This window comes from Ovis aries, chromosome 18 (genome assembly GCF_016772045.2).
Source record: "Ovis aries strain OAR_USU_Benz2616 breed Rambouillet chromosome 18, ARS-UI_Ramb_v3.0, whole genome shotgun sequence".
Classification (NCBI taxonomy): domain Eukaryota; kingdom Metazoa; phylum Chordata; class Mammalia; order Artiodactyla; family Bovidae; genus Ovis; species Ovis aries.
Genome location: NC_056071.1, coordinates 20,990,648 through 21,008,555, shown reverse-complemented (window position 1 = coordinate 21,008,555; position 17,908 = coordinate 20,990,648). Strand labels below are relative to the sequence as shown.

Here is a 17,908-nt window from a genome sequence, read left to right as displayed (position 1 = left end):
TGTCAGGAAAGGGATTCTCAGCCTCCAAAGATCCATCCGAACTAATAGCCTGGGTGCCCCTGGGGAGATACCCTCTCTGCCCCAACTGTGTGCTCCCCAGGGACTGGTAGATATTAGAAAAGGTGAATTACCGCAAACTCAGAATAGGTGCTGGCAACAGAATTAATGCTGAAGTTGCGCCGTGGGGGGGCCGAGTCAGGGTACCCACCGCTGAGGATGCTGCCATTGAGCTCCAGGTTCTCCTTGTTGGCTCCATGCTTGACGGCACGGGGTGTTTTTTTCCCCGAACAGGTGGAAGTGATGACTGGCTGTAGAGAAAAGATCCTTCAATGTATCACCCTTATAATGACTACACATACACACATTATCAAAGGCTGACACCGTCTTTATTCATGTGTCTGTAATCCTATTCTTCTGGTTTAACAAATATAAATTCTTAATGATCTGCAGAACCCTTATCTTGAGCATAGTCTGTAGAATACTTGAAAGACTGAACACATTTTAGCACACACTCCTCACCCCTCTCCTGGGGTGAGAGTTCCTGTCTGCACCTAGTCATCCAGTGTCACTGGGCTGGAACCCACATGCAGAGACCTCACACAGGAGCACCGAAGACCTGGCTTTCAACTGAGCCTATGGAGACTTCGGTTTCCCAGCCATCCCAGTGCTTCCACAACACTAGTCAGGGCTCAGGATGACCATTCTCTCCTCTTCTCTCATTTAGTCTTTGAGCGACTAGTTAGCTTCCATCTGTTAACTCTCAGCATCTCGATGATAACCGGATGCAAGGACCTTAGAAACTGGAACAGGTGGGCGGGCCCTTGTGTGGCTGAACCACACTGACTCCTTTTTGTCAGCTCCACCTTAGGCCTGCAGTCCCACCCTCTCCCCGTCCTGCATGACTGACCTTCAGTCTACACATAGGAATGTGCCCAAGCCAGACAAAGTCCCTATCAAGTCTGACCTTCACCTGATACGAAAACTGCAGAATGCCTTTTGCTGAGGCAGGTGTGGTGGTCTCGAGACCCTGGGAGAAGGAAAACTGCACAGTGCCTATCAGTATTGACGTGCTGCTCCTAGATGTTTCTACATTTTAAGCTTTGGCCCCTTTAAGTCCCTCTCTGCCCCTTTCGGTGCTTGAGTGCAGGTGCAAATGCCTCTGGGTCACTGTCCGCTGGATCCTGCCTGTATGTAAATTACCCACAGTAAACTTCATAATTGCACTTGATGAAGCTACCTGCTTTGTTTTTCGGTCTCAAAGCTCCTTCTCAGTCCAGAGGACAGTATTCAGTATCTCTGCCTCCCAACAGACCCTGGAGTGCACAGGCCGGGCCGGTGTTGCAGATGTGCTTGTACACAGAGCATACTGACCTTGCTGCCAGAAGGTGGAAGTCGAGACACAGGAGAGCGGTAGACTGTCCCCGAAAAGACAGGCCGAATGCTGCTGTTGGCCGTAGCATTGGACATGGTGGTAGTGTTCAGCTAGAACAAGAGACAGGATTACTGACGTGAGACAAGGTGGTGCTGAGTAACCCATCCTTATATTACAGAGGAGTGAGCAGTCCTCCGTGAGCAGGGAAGCAGTCTAGAAAAGTGTTCAGTGTTCCATCCAGCAGGTGGAATTGTAAAATGGGACAACCATTTTGTTTCGAAAAGTTAAACAGGCAACTATCCTAAGACCCAGCCATGTCACTCTTGGGTATTTACCCAAGAGAAATGAAAGCATATATCCATACAAAGACTTACACATAAATATTTACAGCAGCTTTATTTGTAGTAGCCAGAAAACTAGAAATAAGCTAAATATCCATCAACACAGGCAACTAGATAAGCAAATCATGGTATATACATCCAGTAGAATACTGTTCAACAGTAAAAAGAGTAACCTACTGACATAACAATATGAAAAAAATCAGACACAGAAGTATACACACTGTATGATTCTATTTCTATAAAATGTTAGAAAATGCAAACTAATCAATAGTAACAGAGCAAACAGAGCTGTAGTTGCCAGGAGCTGGGGGGGATGGGTAAAGAAAGCAAAGAGTATATAAAAGGGCAAAAGGAAACTTTGGGTGTGATGGGTAAAAATTTATAACATGTTCTAAAAATTTCATCACATTATTTTTCTAATAAAAAATTAAGTACCTAATATCAAACAATAGGGAACTAGTTTAATAAATGACAGAATGTAAAAAAAAATAGAATATATCAGCTAATAATGAGCATATTTAAAGAAAGTTTAATTCTCTGAAAAAGCAGAAATCAAAATTATATATGTGATCTCTATTTTATGAAAATACACTATTTTTAAAAGCTTTTTATAAAAGCAGGAAAAACACCAAATATTCTCACTGGTGCTTCTGGAGTTATACACTATAGGTGATTTTTAAAAAACATTTTATATGTTACAAAGTATGAGTTGAGCGAAGAAGAAAATAGCACTCCATTTATCAAAGAAAAGGTTTAAAAAAAAAGGAGGGAAGGAAGGAAAGGACGGACTCCTGGCTTCCTGGTCTGGAGATTAAGGAGCATTAGCTACTCTATTTGCCAGGCATGAAAGTCTTCTTTCACACAGCGCCATGGTCACTTGTCGGAATCACAGAATGAACCTCTGAAGGTTTTCATCATTACAGAATGTTGGCAGCTGCTGGCACCCCGAGTTTAATCCAGGACTCAACATCTGACACACACCAAAGCCCAGCAGTTCCGGCAGCTCCGCGTTACCTTGCGCACTTTGCCTGGAGTGCTGGGTGTCGGTCCTCGGCGCTTGTTGGGTGTTCGCGGAGTACTGCCGTAGAGCATCTCTGTCTCTGTCTGCTTCTTGTTCTTTAGTTGCTATGTGAAAGTCAGGGGCAAGAGTGATAAATCCCAGAAGGAGAACAGCTCTGGGATGGGGGCAGAGGAAGGGCCAGAAATGCAATGCAAGCGTCTACACCCAGAGCTAAAAAGAGCTGCCGGGAGCTGTGACTTCTCCAGCCAACCGAGAGCCCTGGCAGAGACTATGGGCCGCTCCCTTATTGCTCTGCCCCACTTCCCAACCTGGGTTTACTTACTCGTTCCTGCTTGGCTCTCTCTTTCTCCAATCGGTGCATCTCCCACTGTTCTGTTACGTACTCCATGAATTTCTGTCCATTCACCACAAATGCCTTTGAATGCTCCCGTTCCCACATTTCAATCCTTGCTTTCAACTCCTCTTCCAACTGAGACCAGAAACGAGGACATGTTAATTACATCAAATCTTTGATGTGAAACCTAAAAGAAATGATTCTCCCAAAGAACGCCTCCTACCCCCTCAGAGTATCATTAGCCTGACTTCAGGTAGCTGGACCAGGCTGGAGTGGCCAGAAATCAGTCTGGCATGGTTCATCCATAATATACTTGAAGGCGGGAAAAAGTGAGAACCCCGAGCCTGACCACTAAAGCTCTGGTGCCGGAAGCTGGAGGCAGCACCGGGGGAAGCTGCAACAGTAAGCAGGCAGTGTTCACAGAGCAGCACTGGCTGGGCTGCAGCCTGGGATCCACCCCTTATGGGCTCTGAAGAGGTGGGCAAGGTGCTTAAGTGCTTAGTCCCTCAGTTTGCTCATCTGTAAAAATGGAAATAATAATACCAACCTCTTAAGGATGTTGTGAGGATTAAGTGAATTAATAAATGGAAAGCACTCTAAGACAGTATCTGGCACTTAATTCAATAAATGTTAACTATTATTATTAAAATAGAGAATACTAATGAAGTCCAAAGCACTTTCTCAAAAGGTCACGTTGTGTTACGGGATCAATTGTGCCCCCTGCCAAATTCATATGTTGATGTCCTAATCCCCAGTACCTCAGAATGTGACTTTATTTGAACACAGATGTAATTAAGTTAAAATGAGGTCATAAGGGTGAGTCCTAATCCAACATGACTGCAGCTTTGTAAGAAAATTTAAACACACACACATACAGTAGGAGGACGGTGTGGAGATACAGGGAGAAGATAACTGTGTAGAGGCAGGAAAGAAGCCTCGGAAGAAACCAGCCCTGCTGACACCTTGATCTCAGACTTCTAGCCTCCAGGACTGAGAAAATGAATTTCTGCTGTTTAAGCCACCCAGTCTCTGCTACTCTGTTGTGGCAGTCCTAAAAACATAATAAAACTTGATATTCAGTTATCAAGGAATACTTGATACTAGGCAGACCCAGCAAGTACTTACTATCCTTGCCTAACCTTTGGAAGAGAATACAGTTTGGGAGCAAAATGATTCAAAGCAAGGGATATACAAAAAGTGAGATATTTTGTAGCCACGCACCAAACACTCTCAGCAACAGTATTACCTTAGGGAGTGTTTTTTGGAGCTTGGCTCTCTGCTTTTCCTCTTTTAGAAGATTTCCTCCACGATTTGTAAATCGACTTGGATCTGAAGCTTTTCTCTGTGAAAAACACATTTTAATTAGAGTAAATGCCTGTCAGTCAGTCACTTCTGCTAGAATCCATGCTCTCATAAATGGATGCATATTTGTAAGGAGACTTCAGAGTTTTCATCTCCACCCACTCTGAGTAGTGAGACACGGTGACTTTCTAAGGCAGGGAGTGGGGTATGACTACTCCCAGGGAGATGCAAGGTCATACACTGGGGTGCAGAAAAACTACTTGTTTCCTTTTCCATCTAAAAAGTAAGACAGGCTTTCATATTTACTGCACAATGTCACTGGCTCCTTTCCTTGGTTCAGAGGCCACCAAAGGGAAATGGGTGCAGGGGGACAAGCAGGAGGTCTACACTCAGAGGGCTTGCTGGTGACTCCCCAACTTGCCCACTCCCACTGTATTAAAACAACACAGCTTAAATGTGCTCAGTGAAAGGGTTTACAGATCGTGTGATTTTTATTAAATTAACCCTCACAAAATGGACAAAAAATATAAAATGTTAGGCTTCTTATTCTTTTTAACTTTTCTGTTTTTAGTTACATTCTACATTATATCAGAATAGTAATGTAAGTTTATAATTTATAAATACAAATTAGGTGAATACACTAAAAAATGGGGCAGATAATCAAAAATGTTTAGAAATAGTCTTGACAGTTTGGGAGCCAAACTGATAAATCCTGTTTCCTTTCCAGGCTGTTCGGTTAGTAACTTTCTATAAGCATATCTAAAAGGAATGGTAATTAGTTTTTTATTTTTCCTTAAACATTGGCATGTAAACAAGGGTTGCATATTTGGTTCTTTATTAGCTTTATATATATATATTTTAAAATTATAGTTGATTTACAATATTATATAGGTTTCAGGTGCACAACACAGTGATTCACAATTTTTAAAGGTCACACTCCATTTATAGTTACTATGAAATATTGGCTATGCTCTACAGTGTTCCATGCTGTACAGTGTATCCCAGTAGCTTAGCTATTTCATACATAGTAGTTGTACTTCTTAATCCCCTAGCCGGTATACTCCCAGTTTCCCCCTCCCCACTGGTAACCATTAGTTTGTTTCTATGTCTGTGAGTCCGTTTTTTTGTTATATGTATTAGTTTATTTTCTAGATTCCACATATGAGTGGTGTCTTACAGTAGTTGTCTTTTCTCTGAGTTATTTCACTAAGCATAATACCCTATAGATCCATCCAAGTTGTTGCCAGTGGCAAAATATCATTCTTTTCTATGGTTGAGCTCTTTACTGACTTTCACTCTCCTCCTCCTTGCTTTCTACCAGAAGTAAGGAGGCTTGGAGGCCTCGAACACTTGCTTTTAAACAGCTGTGAGATCTCACGCAGTTTTCTCTACTTCTGAGTCCTAGTTTCCTGCCTGTAAACTTGGAGTTAAACTCCGGATTTGCTAAAGGGCTGTTCCAGCTCTAACAGGACTGGTATGGACCTAAGAATAAATCTCATGAATTTTATGCCCGAGGTGCCTCACTTGCCTCAACCTGATCCCAGCTCTGAACTCTAAAATGCTCTAAGGGAACCTATTCGTGCTAAGTCTATCAGAACAAAAGGAATACAGAATACACAAATGTGCCCCAATAAACAGGCAATTTTCTAAGATAATAGCAAAAGTTTGAACAGTACAGAATGTTAGTTACCTACCCCTACATCCACTCTTCTCTCCTTCCTTAGAAACAGACCCTGGATTTATCTACGGCAGCAGTTCTCCCAGCCTCACCCATAGCTGGTGTGGCATTTAAGTGGAGGTGCTATGAAGAGAGCCTGGGAAAGGATCTCGGGGGTGGGGGGGTGGGGGGCGGGGCAGTGCCTTTTGTGCTCCCGCCTTCACATGCTGTGTGAAACGCTGTGGTGGGAGCTCCAGAACCACCGTGGACCTGAGCTTAGACTCACCGCTTAGTGGAGGAGGAGCTATGAACTGGAGAAGCCTGGGACCCCACCGACTATGGAATGGCCATAACTGCCTCACACTGCCTACCTCTAGACTTCCTTTATGCAAGAAACTTCAGCCTTATTGAAGGAATTAATTTGGGGTTTTTCTCTTACATGTTTCTAAGCTTGACAAATACAGATGGGTTAGCAGTAATTTATAGATGTAATGATAAAACCTGGTAAACAGCAAAGGAAACAGGCTCTGACTCCACGCAGAGGATGTTTTCTTAACACCACACTGTACTCTAAGGAAAACAGAAAAACTAGAGTAGTACCTCAAACTCTAAGAAAAGCCTCCAGCTCTCTTCCCACTTCTGGACACCTTCAAAGAGTTCTTTGTGAACCTCATAGTAGTTTCTTAACCGCACGATCTCAGCATCATGGAGCTGGAGCAGATTTTCTGTGTAGTCCTCTGCAAGATACAGGCCCAGTAGTTTTAAGAAATCCCTCCAGTGTTTAGTATCCCAGTTTACTAATCCCTCATCCCCCTAAAACGGAAGCAGATTTTTCTCCCTCACAGTAAAAGTGATGCGCGAGTAATTGTGTGCTGTAGATAATAAGAGCCAGGTTTGTCACCATCAGCCTGGTAGGACTGGAGACTGACTAAGGCGTAGAATAATGTGACTAAGATTCTCAAAACTTCTGTCATCTTTTGCCTTGTCTTAGGTTTCTTTCATATTCTTTCTTTTCATGCTGCCCAATAGAGGGCTGAGTCACAGAAAATGTCCAGAAATGTGGAATTCAGTAAAGACAGCAGCATCTTTATATTCAGTTCAGATCAGAATTCCACTGGGCCCTTGGGGGCATACTCCTGGGCTCAAAAGTGGGTTCTGCCATTGACCTGCTGAGTGTCTCTGGGTTAAGTTGTGCAACATTTAACGTGCCTCAGTGTCCTTCCTCATCCCTTAACCTGAGTATTAAGTGAGATAACCCTGTTAAGAGTCTGGCATTGCACCTGGCAGTACAGAGTAAGCACCTGATAAACCTGAGCTTCACACCCACAGGCCACAGAGTTATACTGCTTCAGAGATCCCTCATTTCCCAACAGTATTTGCAAATGCTTATTTGAACAGGAACGGCAATTTATGCTGAATGGCTTGGAAATTTATGCCTCTGTTCCAGAGGAAACACTTCCCAGTGAATGTCTGCACTTGTAAAACACAAGTGAGCAGCCGCATGAAGAGTGACACTTCTGTACGAACCAGAGTAGTAAGCAGCGAAAGCCTGCCTCTGCTCCTGGCTGTAAAAACACTTGTCCCAGTACTGAGCCACCTCCACTCGGATTGCCTCAATCACTTTCTTCATGTTTTGCATTTTAAGTTCTTCCAACCGATCCACTTCTAATTGCAGCTGAAACAAAAAGACCTGTTAAAAGTGCTTCATATTTATGTAAATTTGCAAAATATTTTCCCCCTTTTTAATAAAGTGAAGTGAAAGTTGCTCAGTTGTGTCCAGCTCTTTGTGACCCCATGGACTATAGTCCATGGAATTCTCCAGGCCAGAATACTGGAGTGGGTAGCCTTTCCCTTTTCCAGGGGATCTTCCCAACCCAGGGACAGAACCCAGGTCTCCCACATTGTAGGCAGATTATTTACCAGCTAAGCCACAAGGAAAGCCCGTTTTAATAAAATTACAACACAAAACCACAGTGGCAAGTCAACACTCTATAACAATGATATCCTAGGAGCCAGAAATGTAAGAAACATACACACAAAATAACAGATGATCAGGCTACTGCCACCCTTTTCTGATGCTTGTCTTAAAAACAGGCTCACTCAGGATTTCCTTGGTGGTCTAGTGGCTAAGACTCTGTACTCCCAATGCAGGGGGCCCAGGTTCAATCCCTGGTCAGGGAACTAGATTCCGCATGCAACTAAGACCTGATGCAGCCAAATAAATAAATATTAAAACAAGAAAGAAAGAAAAAAATAGGTTCATGCAAGGCAGAAGCTGGTGAAGACACCAGTGTGTGCTCATGCTCAGCTGCCTGCCACTTTTTGGGACCCCATGGACTATGTAGCCCGCCAGGCCCCTCTGTCCATGGGATTTCCCAGGCAAGAATACCAGACTGGGTTGCCACTTCCTATTCCAGGGGATCTTCCTGACCCAGGGATTGAACCCACATCTCCTGCACTGGCAGGTGGATTCTTTACCACTGAGCCACTAGGGAAGCCCCAGAGATATCACACTTGACACCAAAAAGCTGACCCAGTGCCCTTAGGGTTCCTTACCGCTTTCCGGACCTTGGCCTTCGACCCAGTCATAACCGTGGCCACAGCTTCTCTTTCTTCTGCAGGTATTTGCAACCTATCCCAGAGCTCTCGTATCTGAGCACGCAGCCCCTCACACACTGCTTCATTTTGTGATTTTCGCACTTCCAGCTGTAGCAAGGAAAGCCAGGGGTTACAGCAATGAGAGCAGCAGAGAGAAAGCTGGCCCTCTGGCTTCCTACAAAGATACATCTTTACCCCCAAGGAGAAGAAGCACTTTCACAAGACTGTGAAGAGCTGTGTTTTCATGAATTCTGAAAACAAACTATCAGGCTGCTATTATGGTAGTAGGGTGTCAGATCTCCAAAATAAGGATTTAAATTTTAACTAAAAAAAAAATTTTTTTTTTTTTTCAGTTAAACACTAAACTAATTCAAATAACTTAGTTTTCCACCCAAATCCTGTATTTCATATTCTTAGAACTACGTATAAATTAAGGTTTTTGTTTAAAACAAAAATTCAAGGTTGTATTTCACACAATACTATCTTTATCTTAAAAGAAAAAAACCGCAAGTTTTTTTTTCCCAAATTGCTGGATACTGTGGAGATCCCAGGCCATAATCTGAGTGACGTTACCTGCCGGAGCAACTTCTGTAGTGTTGCAATATTTTCCAGAGATAAACAGAAGGCTTCTTCATCTTCACACACCACATCTCTTTCAAAGCTTGTGTCTGGCGTGTGCTCCAATTCCTCCATACACAGTATGATCTGTCTCTTTATGTTAACAAACTCCTCACGCCTAGATGCCTATGAAAGAAGGTGATTATAAGATACCTGGAGGAAAGTCAAATGACTTTTAGGACATATGAATGTTGACATAAAGCTATGACAAACCTAGACAGAATATTAAAAAACAAAGACATCACTTTGTTGACAAAGGTCCATATAGTCAAAGCTATGGTCTGTCCAGTAGTCATGTACAGGTATGAGAGTTGGACTATAAAGAAGGACGAGTACCGAAGAATTGATGCTTTTACACTGTGGTGCTGGAGAAGACTCTTGGGACTGCAAGGAGATCAAACTAGTCAATTCTAAAGGAAATCAGTCCTGAATATTCATTGGAAGGACTGATGCTGAAACTGAAGCTCCCAATATTTTGGCCACTTGATGCAAAGAGCCGATTCATTGGAAAAGACCCTGATGCTGGGAAAAATTGAAGGCAGGAGAAGGGGGTGACAGAGGATGAGATGGTTAGACAGCATCACTGACTCAGTGAACATGAATTTGAACAAACTGCAGGAGATAGTGCAGGACAGGGAAGCCTGGTGTGCTGCAGTCCATGGGGTCACAAAGAGTTACACGCTACTTGGCAAACTGAACAAAAACACCAATGTTAGCATACCTTTGTTTCCCTCAGAGTTGCCACGTGTTGTCTAAACTGGTTCAGCTCTTCTAAACTGGGAACTGAGGTGCTGTCAATTTCATAATGGGGCATGCAAAGAATTTCACACAGTTCTTGATCTTGTTCTTGAAGGATTTTCAGTTCTTGTTTTCTTTCCTTTTTCTGTTTTCTCCTCAGTTCCACCTGAGTGCGCAAATCCTTTTCTAGTTGCAAGATGGTTGTCTCTCCTTCTTCCTGTAGGAGACAATGTACCACTGTTAAGGTGCCAAGTGGATTTCTTCAAAGGAGGAGAAAGACGATGGAAAAAAAAGACTAGGATGACAGACTTTTAGTTAAACTTACAAATAAGTTAACTTATTTGTTAACCTAATAGAATATAACCTAACCTAACAGAATATGGCACAGAGAGGGCCCCATAACAAGGTTCCCCAGTAAGGAAAGGTGCCAGGGCAATTTTATCAGAGGTAAAAATGGTTGAAAAACTTGCTTTGAGTTAGCTATGGTTATTTAGCTGCTAACTAAATGTTTATCCCAATAATCCTAAGAACATCACTTAACCATCCCAATAATTGAAGGTTATCACTTAACCAATAAAAATCCATTTTGTACTCCTTGCTCTACTCCTGATAAGCAGAAGAAAAAAGTGGCAGTTATATGTCCTATAAATTTTATTCAACATTTAACTAGGAACTGTCATATAATTTAAGGGAGATGTACTACTGAATACCTAACTTCTCATCCAATTTCATATCAAAAGTTTTTTAAAAAAAGACTAAAGAAGGAATCTCAAAAAACAACAAAATTCTGTAAGGCAATTATCCTTCAATTAAAAAATTTTAAAAAAGGAATCTCTGTTCAAAATCAATGATATTTATGCCATTTGTGTTGATGTCCGAGTCTGCCTGATTGCTCATAGCTACAAGATACTAATTATCCTTAACTCTTTAAACAGTGTCCTCCTCCCAGGCTGCCTCCATCTAGATCCCCAGGCAGTTCTTTCTGTAACAGGGAGAGGGGCCTGAGACCTTACTGGCGCCACATCAGCCCCGTGTGCTGCCCCTGCACCCACCTCTGTTCTAGTTACCTTCCCAACCCTCACTGTCTTCATTTTTATGATCCCAACACTGTTTTTACTGGTTCTAACCAGGGCTATGTTTCGGGGTCTCTCTGTCGTTCATGTCATGCTTACTGGTGTCTGCGTTCATGTCTGACTCGTGCTGGAGCACGGGACAGCAAACTCGCAGCAAGAAACACAGATGAGCATCCTTGGGTTTGACCTCACTCTCCTGATATTCCTACTATGGAAACATTTCTTCTCATGTGGCCACTCTGGCTGGTTCAGTGGTGTGCAGCTTTCAAGTATGAAAAAATCCACAAAGGCAGGTTTGGGGGGTAACTTTCCCTTATATCACTCATCACTTTTGTTTCTTAAGTAGCTCTTTTCATTTTCTTTCACAGAAAGAATGGAATCATATCATCTATTCCTCTTTTAACTAAGCTCAGAGTTAAAAAATTTTTTATGTCCTACAAATTGATAGGAATAGGAAATTTGTTTTTGATTAAAACATTGCAACACTTAGGTGTTTCACCTCTCAACAGGGAAACTTATTTATATAAGTGAAAAAATAGCTTTGCTGGAACCAAGTAACTAGGCAACATGTTCCACCCATTTCTCATGTCCAGTATCAGCCCTACAAGGAAACTTTCCACCTGGAGCTCCAAATCAAAGTTCTTCCCTCAATCTCAGACCCAAACAAGATCCCCTGACACCCTGCCACATACATGAAAAGGCTCGACATTTAACTCGCTGCACAGAGTGTTCAGCTCTTTCTGACAGACGGCTATGCTTTTGATGAGTCTTTCCTTCAGGCTTTCCTCTTCAGCAATCATCATATCCAGGAGGTCCTATGAGAGAGAAAACAGTCCTGTAAAAGTCCTGGGTTCTCCCCCATTAGCGTCAAACAACAACAAATAACACCAAAAACCTCACAGTTTCAAACTTTTAAGAAAGGACTTAAAAAAAAAACAGGACTTCCCTGGCGGTCCAGTGGTTAAGACTCCACACTCCTGGTGCAGAGGACCCAGGCTCAATCCTTGGTCTGGGAACTAGGATCCCCATGGTTTGGCCAAAACAAACATGCAAACAAAACTGGGAGGAGCCTGTGACATCCTAGAGTCACTTCTATATGCTATTTTAGATGAGACAACAACATCCTTACCCCTGTCCCACTGCAAAGAGGCCAGTGCTGCTAAACTCACCTTGATGTGCTTCTTTACAACCTCAGTTCTTTGTAACCGCTGGTCCTCTGGAATGCCAATCAATTCCCATATTTCCCGAAGGTGATTCAGGGCTTTCTGGAGACATACTATAGACTCCTCTGCCAGCACCTCACTAAAAAGCAAAAGAGAAGCCAGCTACATGAGCCACTGCCTCCAGTCTAAAAACTGTATTTACAGAAACTAAAACTAGTTTCTCAGTGGGCTCAAGGCTAAAAAAATTGGAAACAAGCATTCAACTTAGTTCATCTTTAACTACTCCCCTATCCTTCCCCCCACAAACACCACAACCCTGGCAAAGCAAAATCCAGTATCGTGTTACAGTGTAGAAATTCAATCTTACACTGTAAATTCAATCTTTTGAATAATACTCAGAATCTGGACTTCAATCAATGATTCTATCTATGGCAGTATATTACGGAAAAACAGACAAAAATGTCAGCTCCTATAAAACAGCTGGAAGTTTATTGCAAATTTGTTATTCATCTTTTTCCCTTCCAGTTTTATTAAGCTATAATTAATATATAGCACTGTATAAGTTTAAGGTATACAGCACAATGACTTGATTTACATACATCATGAAGTGTTATCACAATAAGTTTAGTAAACATCATTTCATATAGGTAAAATATTAAATTTTAAAATTATTTTTCTTATGACTGGAACTCAGTATTACTCTTTAACAACTTTCATAAATAACATACAGTGGTGCCAATTATATCGATCATGTTGTACATTACATCCCTATTACTTAATACTGATTTATCTGGACTTCTGTGGTGATTCGTTGGTTAAAACTCTGATTGCCAATACAGGGGACACAGGTTTGGTCCCTGCCACAGGCCATGGGCAACTGAGTCTGTGCACCACAACACCTGAGCCACGCACCCTAGAGCCCACGCTTTGCAACAGAGAAGCCACTGCAGTGAGAAGCCTGCGTGCTGCGACCAGAGAGTGGCCCCGCTCACAGCAACTAGAGGAAGCCCACGTAGCAGCAAAGACCCAACAAAGCCAAAAATACATTGATTAAATACAAATTTTTTAAAACCCTGACTTATAACCTTCTGACTGCCCTCATCCAATTCTTCCTTCCCCCTACCCCCAGACTCTGGTAAGCTAAAACTAATCTCTTTTTCTCTGAATTTGCTTGTTTCTGAAATATAATTGACCTATAACACTATGTTAATTCCTGCTAGAGAACACAGTGAATATTAGTGAACATATTTCTATACATTTCAAACTGATCACCAGAATAAGTCTAGCTACAATAGGTCACCATACAAGATATTACCTAGTTCTTGGCTACATTCTGCATACTATCCATTTCATACCTGTAACGTTTTTTTAATTTGGCTGCACTGAGTCTTTGTTGCTGTGGGATCTTCATTGTTGCCTGCAGGATCTTTTCGTTGTGGCATATGGGATCTCAGTTCCCTGACCAGAAATCAAACCCATATCCCCTGAATTGCAAGGCAGATTCTTAACCACTGGATGGCCAGGGAAGGCTCTGACAGTTCTATATTTAATTTTTTGAGGGATCACCAACTATTTTCCATACTGGCTACTCCAATTTACATCCCCACCAACAGTGCACAAGGGTTCCCTTTTCCCAGTATCCTCGCCAATTCATGTTATCTGTTATATTTAATAAAAGCCATTCTGACAGTTGTGAGGTGATTTATCTCATTGTGGTTCTGATCTGCATTTCCCTTTTGATTAGTGATGTTAAGCATCTTTTCACGTGCCCGTTGATCATCTGTATGTCTTCCTTGGAAAAATGTCTATTCAGATCCTCTACCCATTTTCAGTAAGGGTGTTTGTTTTCTTAATGTTGAGTTGTATACATTCTTTGTATATTTTGGATATTAACCCCTGATCAGTGTTGATGAGTATATAGAAAAGCCAGAACTTTTACACACTACTGGTTGGAGTGAATTAGTACACCATCTTGAGACTGTTGGCAGTATCTGTTAAAGTTAAGCTCTGGATGTGCTTTGCTACCAGTCAGCCAGGAGGCCTGGAACAAGTCACTGAAGTTGTTCTGTGCAAGAAATGAGGCTAGAGGCTCTCACTGGCCCCCTCTCTGTTACAGCATATTCAGGGGTTCTGAATCACCAGCCTACATCGCCACGAACATCAGTTTCTCCATAGTTTTAATATACTTATTTCTAAGACATTTTTCTAGCCAAGAAATTCCAATGTAAAGGTTTCCTGTCCTAGTTGCAGAAAAACTTTTGCACAGATACTAGTTGCCTATACCAGATGGCAATATCAATACACACATAATGAAGAGTGTTTAAAAGAATTTACTGGGACTTCCTTGGTGGTCCAGTGGTTAATCTGCCTGCCAACGCAGGGGACATGGGTTCGATTCCTGCTCTGGGAAGATTCCACATGCCTGGGGCAACTAAGCCGGGTGCGCACCACCACTGAGCCCATGCTCTAGAGCCTGTGCTCTGCAACAAAAGACACTGCAATGCGAAGTCCAGGCACCGTGTACAACGCAACTAGAGAAACAGCCACAAAGACCCAGCACAGCCAAAAATTAATTAATAAAAAAAATGAAAAGAAAACCTACAGAATGGGGAGAAAATATTTGCAAATGATGTGACAGACAAGGGCTTAATCTCCAAAATACACAAACAGCTCATACAACAATAAAAAAAAGAGAAACAACCCAATCAAAAAATGCACAGAAGCCCTTAATAGACATTTACCCAAAGAAGACATACAGATGGCCAATACCATGAAAAGATTCTCAGCATCACTAATAAGTAGAGAAATGCAAATCAAAACCATAATGAGGTACCACCTCATAACTGGTCAGAACAGCCATCATTAAAAGTCTACAAACAACAAATGCTGGAGAAGGTGGGAAGAGAACCCTCCTACACTACTGGAGGGAGTGTAAGTTGGTGCTGCCTCTATGGAAAACAGTTTGGAGGTTCCTCAAAAAAAAAAAACAAAAAAACAATGGAGTTGCCATATGATCCAGCAGTTCTACTCCTGGGCACATACCCAGACCAAACTATAACTTGAAGATACATGCACCCCTAGTGTTCACAGCACTGCTATTTACAATAGCGGGAAACAATCTAAATGTCCATCAACAGATGAATGGATAAAGAAGGTGTGGTGTATATATATACACACACAATGGAATATTAGTCCACCATAAAAAAGAAAATAATGCCATTTGCAGCAACACAAATGGACCTAGAGATTATCATAAGTGAAGTAAATCAGAAAGATAGACAAATACCACATGCTATCAAGAATCTAAAATACGACACACGACAGACTCAAAGATAACAGAGAACGTATTTGCAGTTGCCAAGGGGGAAGGAAGGATTGGAAGATTGGGAATAGCAGATTCAAACAGTATAGCACCCAAAACTATATTCAATACCCTGGGAATAAACCATAATGGAAAAGAATATATGTATAACTGAATCACTTTGCTATACAGCAGAAATTAACACAACATTGTAAATCAATTGTATTTCAATCAAACTTTAAAAGTAAACTAAAAGCATAAAATATGTAAAAAACAAAATTACCATGGTACAATTATGTACTGCCTTGCTAATTGGTTTCAGGTAATTCCTGAAAAGGTGCAAATCTGAGATTTTTTTCTTATACTACATCATTTGAAAAACTGAGGGTGCCTATCAGAATACCATTCAAGAATACAGAAGTTGAAAGGGGCCGATTTTTCCAGTCTGGAGACTCTTAAGTCACTAGCCCAGAAGATATACTAAATGGCCCTTTAAATGATTTCCTACCTTCTGGCAGCATTCCACTGATCTACCATCCTATTTTTTTTTAAATAGCCCTCTAAAAAAGCTTGTTAAGCTCCTCTGTACAGCCTGCTTCAGAAATCAAGCCAATAGTTAATTCAGTGACCATTCTGATAACCATATTTTTCAGGCATATTTCTCATAGTCTTCTTTAAATATGGATACTTGAAAACAGATTACCTGAAAGTCTGGTTTTGTTAGCTTAATAATTCCAATTGTTAGATCTGTCAGGCTGGAACCAAAGTTAATTGATAACTTTTCCTTCCCCATCATTCACTTTCTTGAAAGCAGTATATGCCTGAACAATCCAAAAACTGCTAATGGACTTGGGAGTAAGAGTCTTCTGTAAAATGTCATTTAAAATTTTACCAGTCTTCAGAATGTGTCATTCAGAGGCCATGGCAACCCACTGAAGCGACTTGGCAGTAGCAGCAGCAGAATGTGTCATTAGCTGAAACACACAGCAGCTTAACTGTGCTCTCTTTTAAAAAGTTATTTGTCATCCACAACCTGACACCCAACATGTTTTCCAGTGGTACCAGTGATTTGTACTCCATTCCCATTCTCCCAAGGACAAGCATTTGAAAAGAACCATCAGAATCATTAACCATGGAAGGAAGAACCTTCCAAAGCCATACATTAACCAGTTTGACCAATAACTACAAATTATTTAATAATGAATTATCACAATGCTTCATTCACTACTTTCAGAAAATAAGGTTAACATCTGTATCACTTTTAACACAAAAATCCTAGCACTGGCATTGTTTTCATTTTAGTGATGAGAAGGCAATGGCGCCCCACTCCAGTACTCTTGCCTGGAAAATCCCATGGACTGAGGAGCCTGGCAGGCTGCAGTCCTGGGGGTCGGACTTTCACTTTTCACTTTCATGCATTGGAGAAGGAAATGGCAACCCACTCCAGTGTTCTTGCCTGGAGAATCCCAGGGACGGGGGAGCCTAGTGGGCTGCCGTCTATGCGGTCGCACAGAGTCGGACTCTACTGAAGCGACTTAGCAAACTGACATTCAACATCATTTCCCCAAGTTACAAGGCGGAGTGATGAGTCCGGTCGCAATTTCAATTCGGACACCCTTTCCCCCCCACCCCCCACTTCTCCCGCAATGCCTGAAAAGTTGCTAAAACAACCGGACAAGTATTCCTTAATTGGGAGTTTCTGAACTTGCAAGAAAACCAAGCTATGTTTCCAATTCGAGTAAAGTATTAACACTGCAACCCTGAGACACTGAAATGCAACGCTAAATTTAAAACTTGACCGCTTTATTGAAACCCTGACCACAAAAACTCAGGACATACATAAAACAAGCCGGCGGTGCCAAAAAGCAGCACCTGAGACGCTAGGTGTGTGGAGAGGGTGGGGCTCCCGGACTCCAGCTCCGACCGCCCCGCACCCGCGGCGCCGCTGGCCGGACCGGCCTCCCCACCCCGCCGCTGATCCCGGGCACCTGGATCAGCACCGCTAAGGGCGGCTGGACCTGCGGGGGCCGGAGGCCGCCGGGGAAAGGGCGCGTCAGGTCTGGCCTCCCCGCCGCCAGCGGCCCGCAGCCCTCGCGCCGGCTCACAGCTTCCCAGCGGAGCCCGGCCGCTCCCGGCCTCCCTCGGGCGCGGCTGACAGGACGCCCCGACCCCGGGTGGAGGGCGGCCCCTCGGACCCCGCACCGCCCCACACCCAGAAGGGGAGTCGCTCCCTCCCGCGCCCCCTCGACGCCCCCCACAAACATGCACCTTCTCCTCATGACGGACGCTCCAAGCGGGCGGGCGTCGAGGCCCCCGACCTTCTTCTCCACGCGGGCGGATCGCAGCAACCCCCGGCAAGCACCAGCGGCGTCCCCCCAGCTCGCAGCTGC

General features: G+C 42.8%; 2 protein-coding genes and 1 non-coding gene across 13 annotated transcripts in view; 2 read left to right on the top strand and 1 right to left on the bottom strand.

The window, feature by feature from the left end:
- Positions 1-7,791, top strand: part of RCCD1 (RCC1 domain containing 1) — a 25,197-nt gene extending 17,406 nt beyond the window's left edge. For 2 of the 4 annotated variants that reach the window (XM_042235096.2, XM_042235094.2), the window contains exon 8: positions 7,426-7,791. In XM_042235096.2, the coding sequence (XP_042091030.1) occupies positions 7,426-7,509 (84 nt within the window). In that variant the 3' untranslated portion in view covers positions 7,510-7,791. Of the gene's footprint in view, positions 1-6,094; positions 6,635-7,425 lie in introns of those variants that run through there. The other 2 variants (XM_060401653.1, XM_042235095.2) reach the window with 2 other exon arrangements.
- Positions 1-17,908, bottom strand: part of PRC1 (protein regulator of cytokinesis 1) — a 20,959-nt gene extending 3,051 nt beyond the window's left edge. For 5 of the 8 annotated variants that reach the window (XM_060401650.1, XM_015101891.4, XM_060401651.1 and 2 more), the window contains exons 1-13: positions 17,787-17,908; positions 12,224-12,356; positions 11,747-11,869; positions 9,965-10,198; positions 9,199-9,369; positions 8,584-8,733; positions 7,555-7,702; positions 6,628-6,764; positions 4,315-4,410; positions 3,057-3,203; positions 2,728-2,838; positions 1,372-1,482; positions 132-308 (exon numbers count right to left, since the gene is read on the bottom strand). In XM_060401650.1, coding sequence (XP_060257633.1) covers positions 132-308; positions 1,372-1,482; positions 2,728-2,838; positions 3,057-3,203; positions 4,315-4,410; positions 6,628-6,764; positions 7,555-7,702; positions 8,584-8,733; positions 9,199-9,369; positions 9,965-10,198; positions 11,747-11,869; positions 12,224-12,356; positions 17,787-17,797 — 1,749 coding nt within the window. In that variant the 5' untranslated portion in view covers positions 17,798-17,908. The remainder of the gene's footprint in view (positions 1-131; positions 309-1,371; positions 1,483-2,727; positions 2,839-3,056; positions 3,204-4,314; positions 4,411-6,627; positions 6,765-7,554; positions 7,703-8,583; positions 8,734-9,198; positions 9,370-9,964; positions 10,199-11,746; positions 11,870-12,223; positions 12,357-17,786) is intronic. The other 3 variants (XM_060401652.1, XM_015101893.4, XM_015101894.4) reach the window with 1 other exon arrangement.
- On the top strand, positions 8,136-8,208 carry TRNAG-CCC (transfer RNA glycine (anticodon CCC)). The gene has a single exon. It is a non-coding gene; the product is annotated as a tRNA-Gly (tRNA).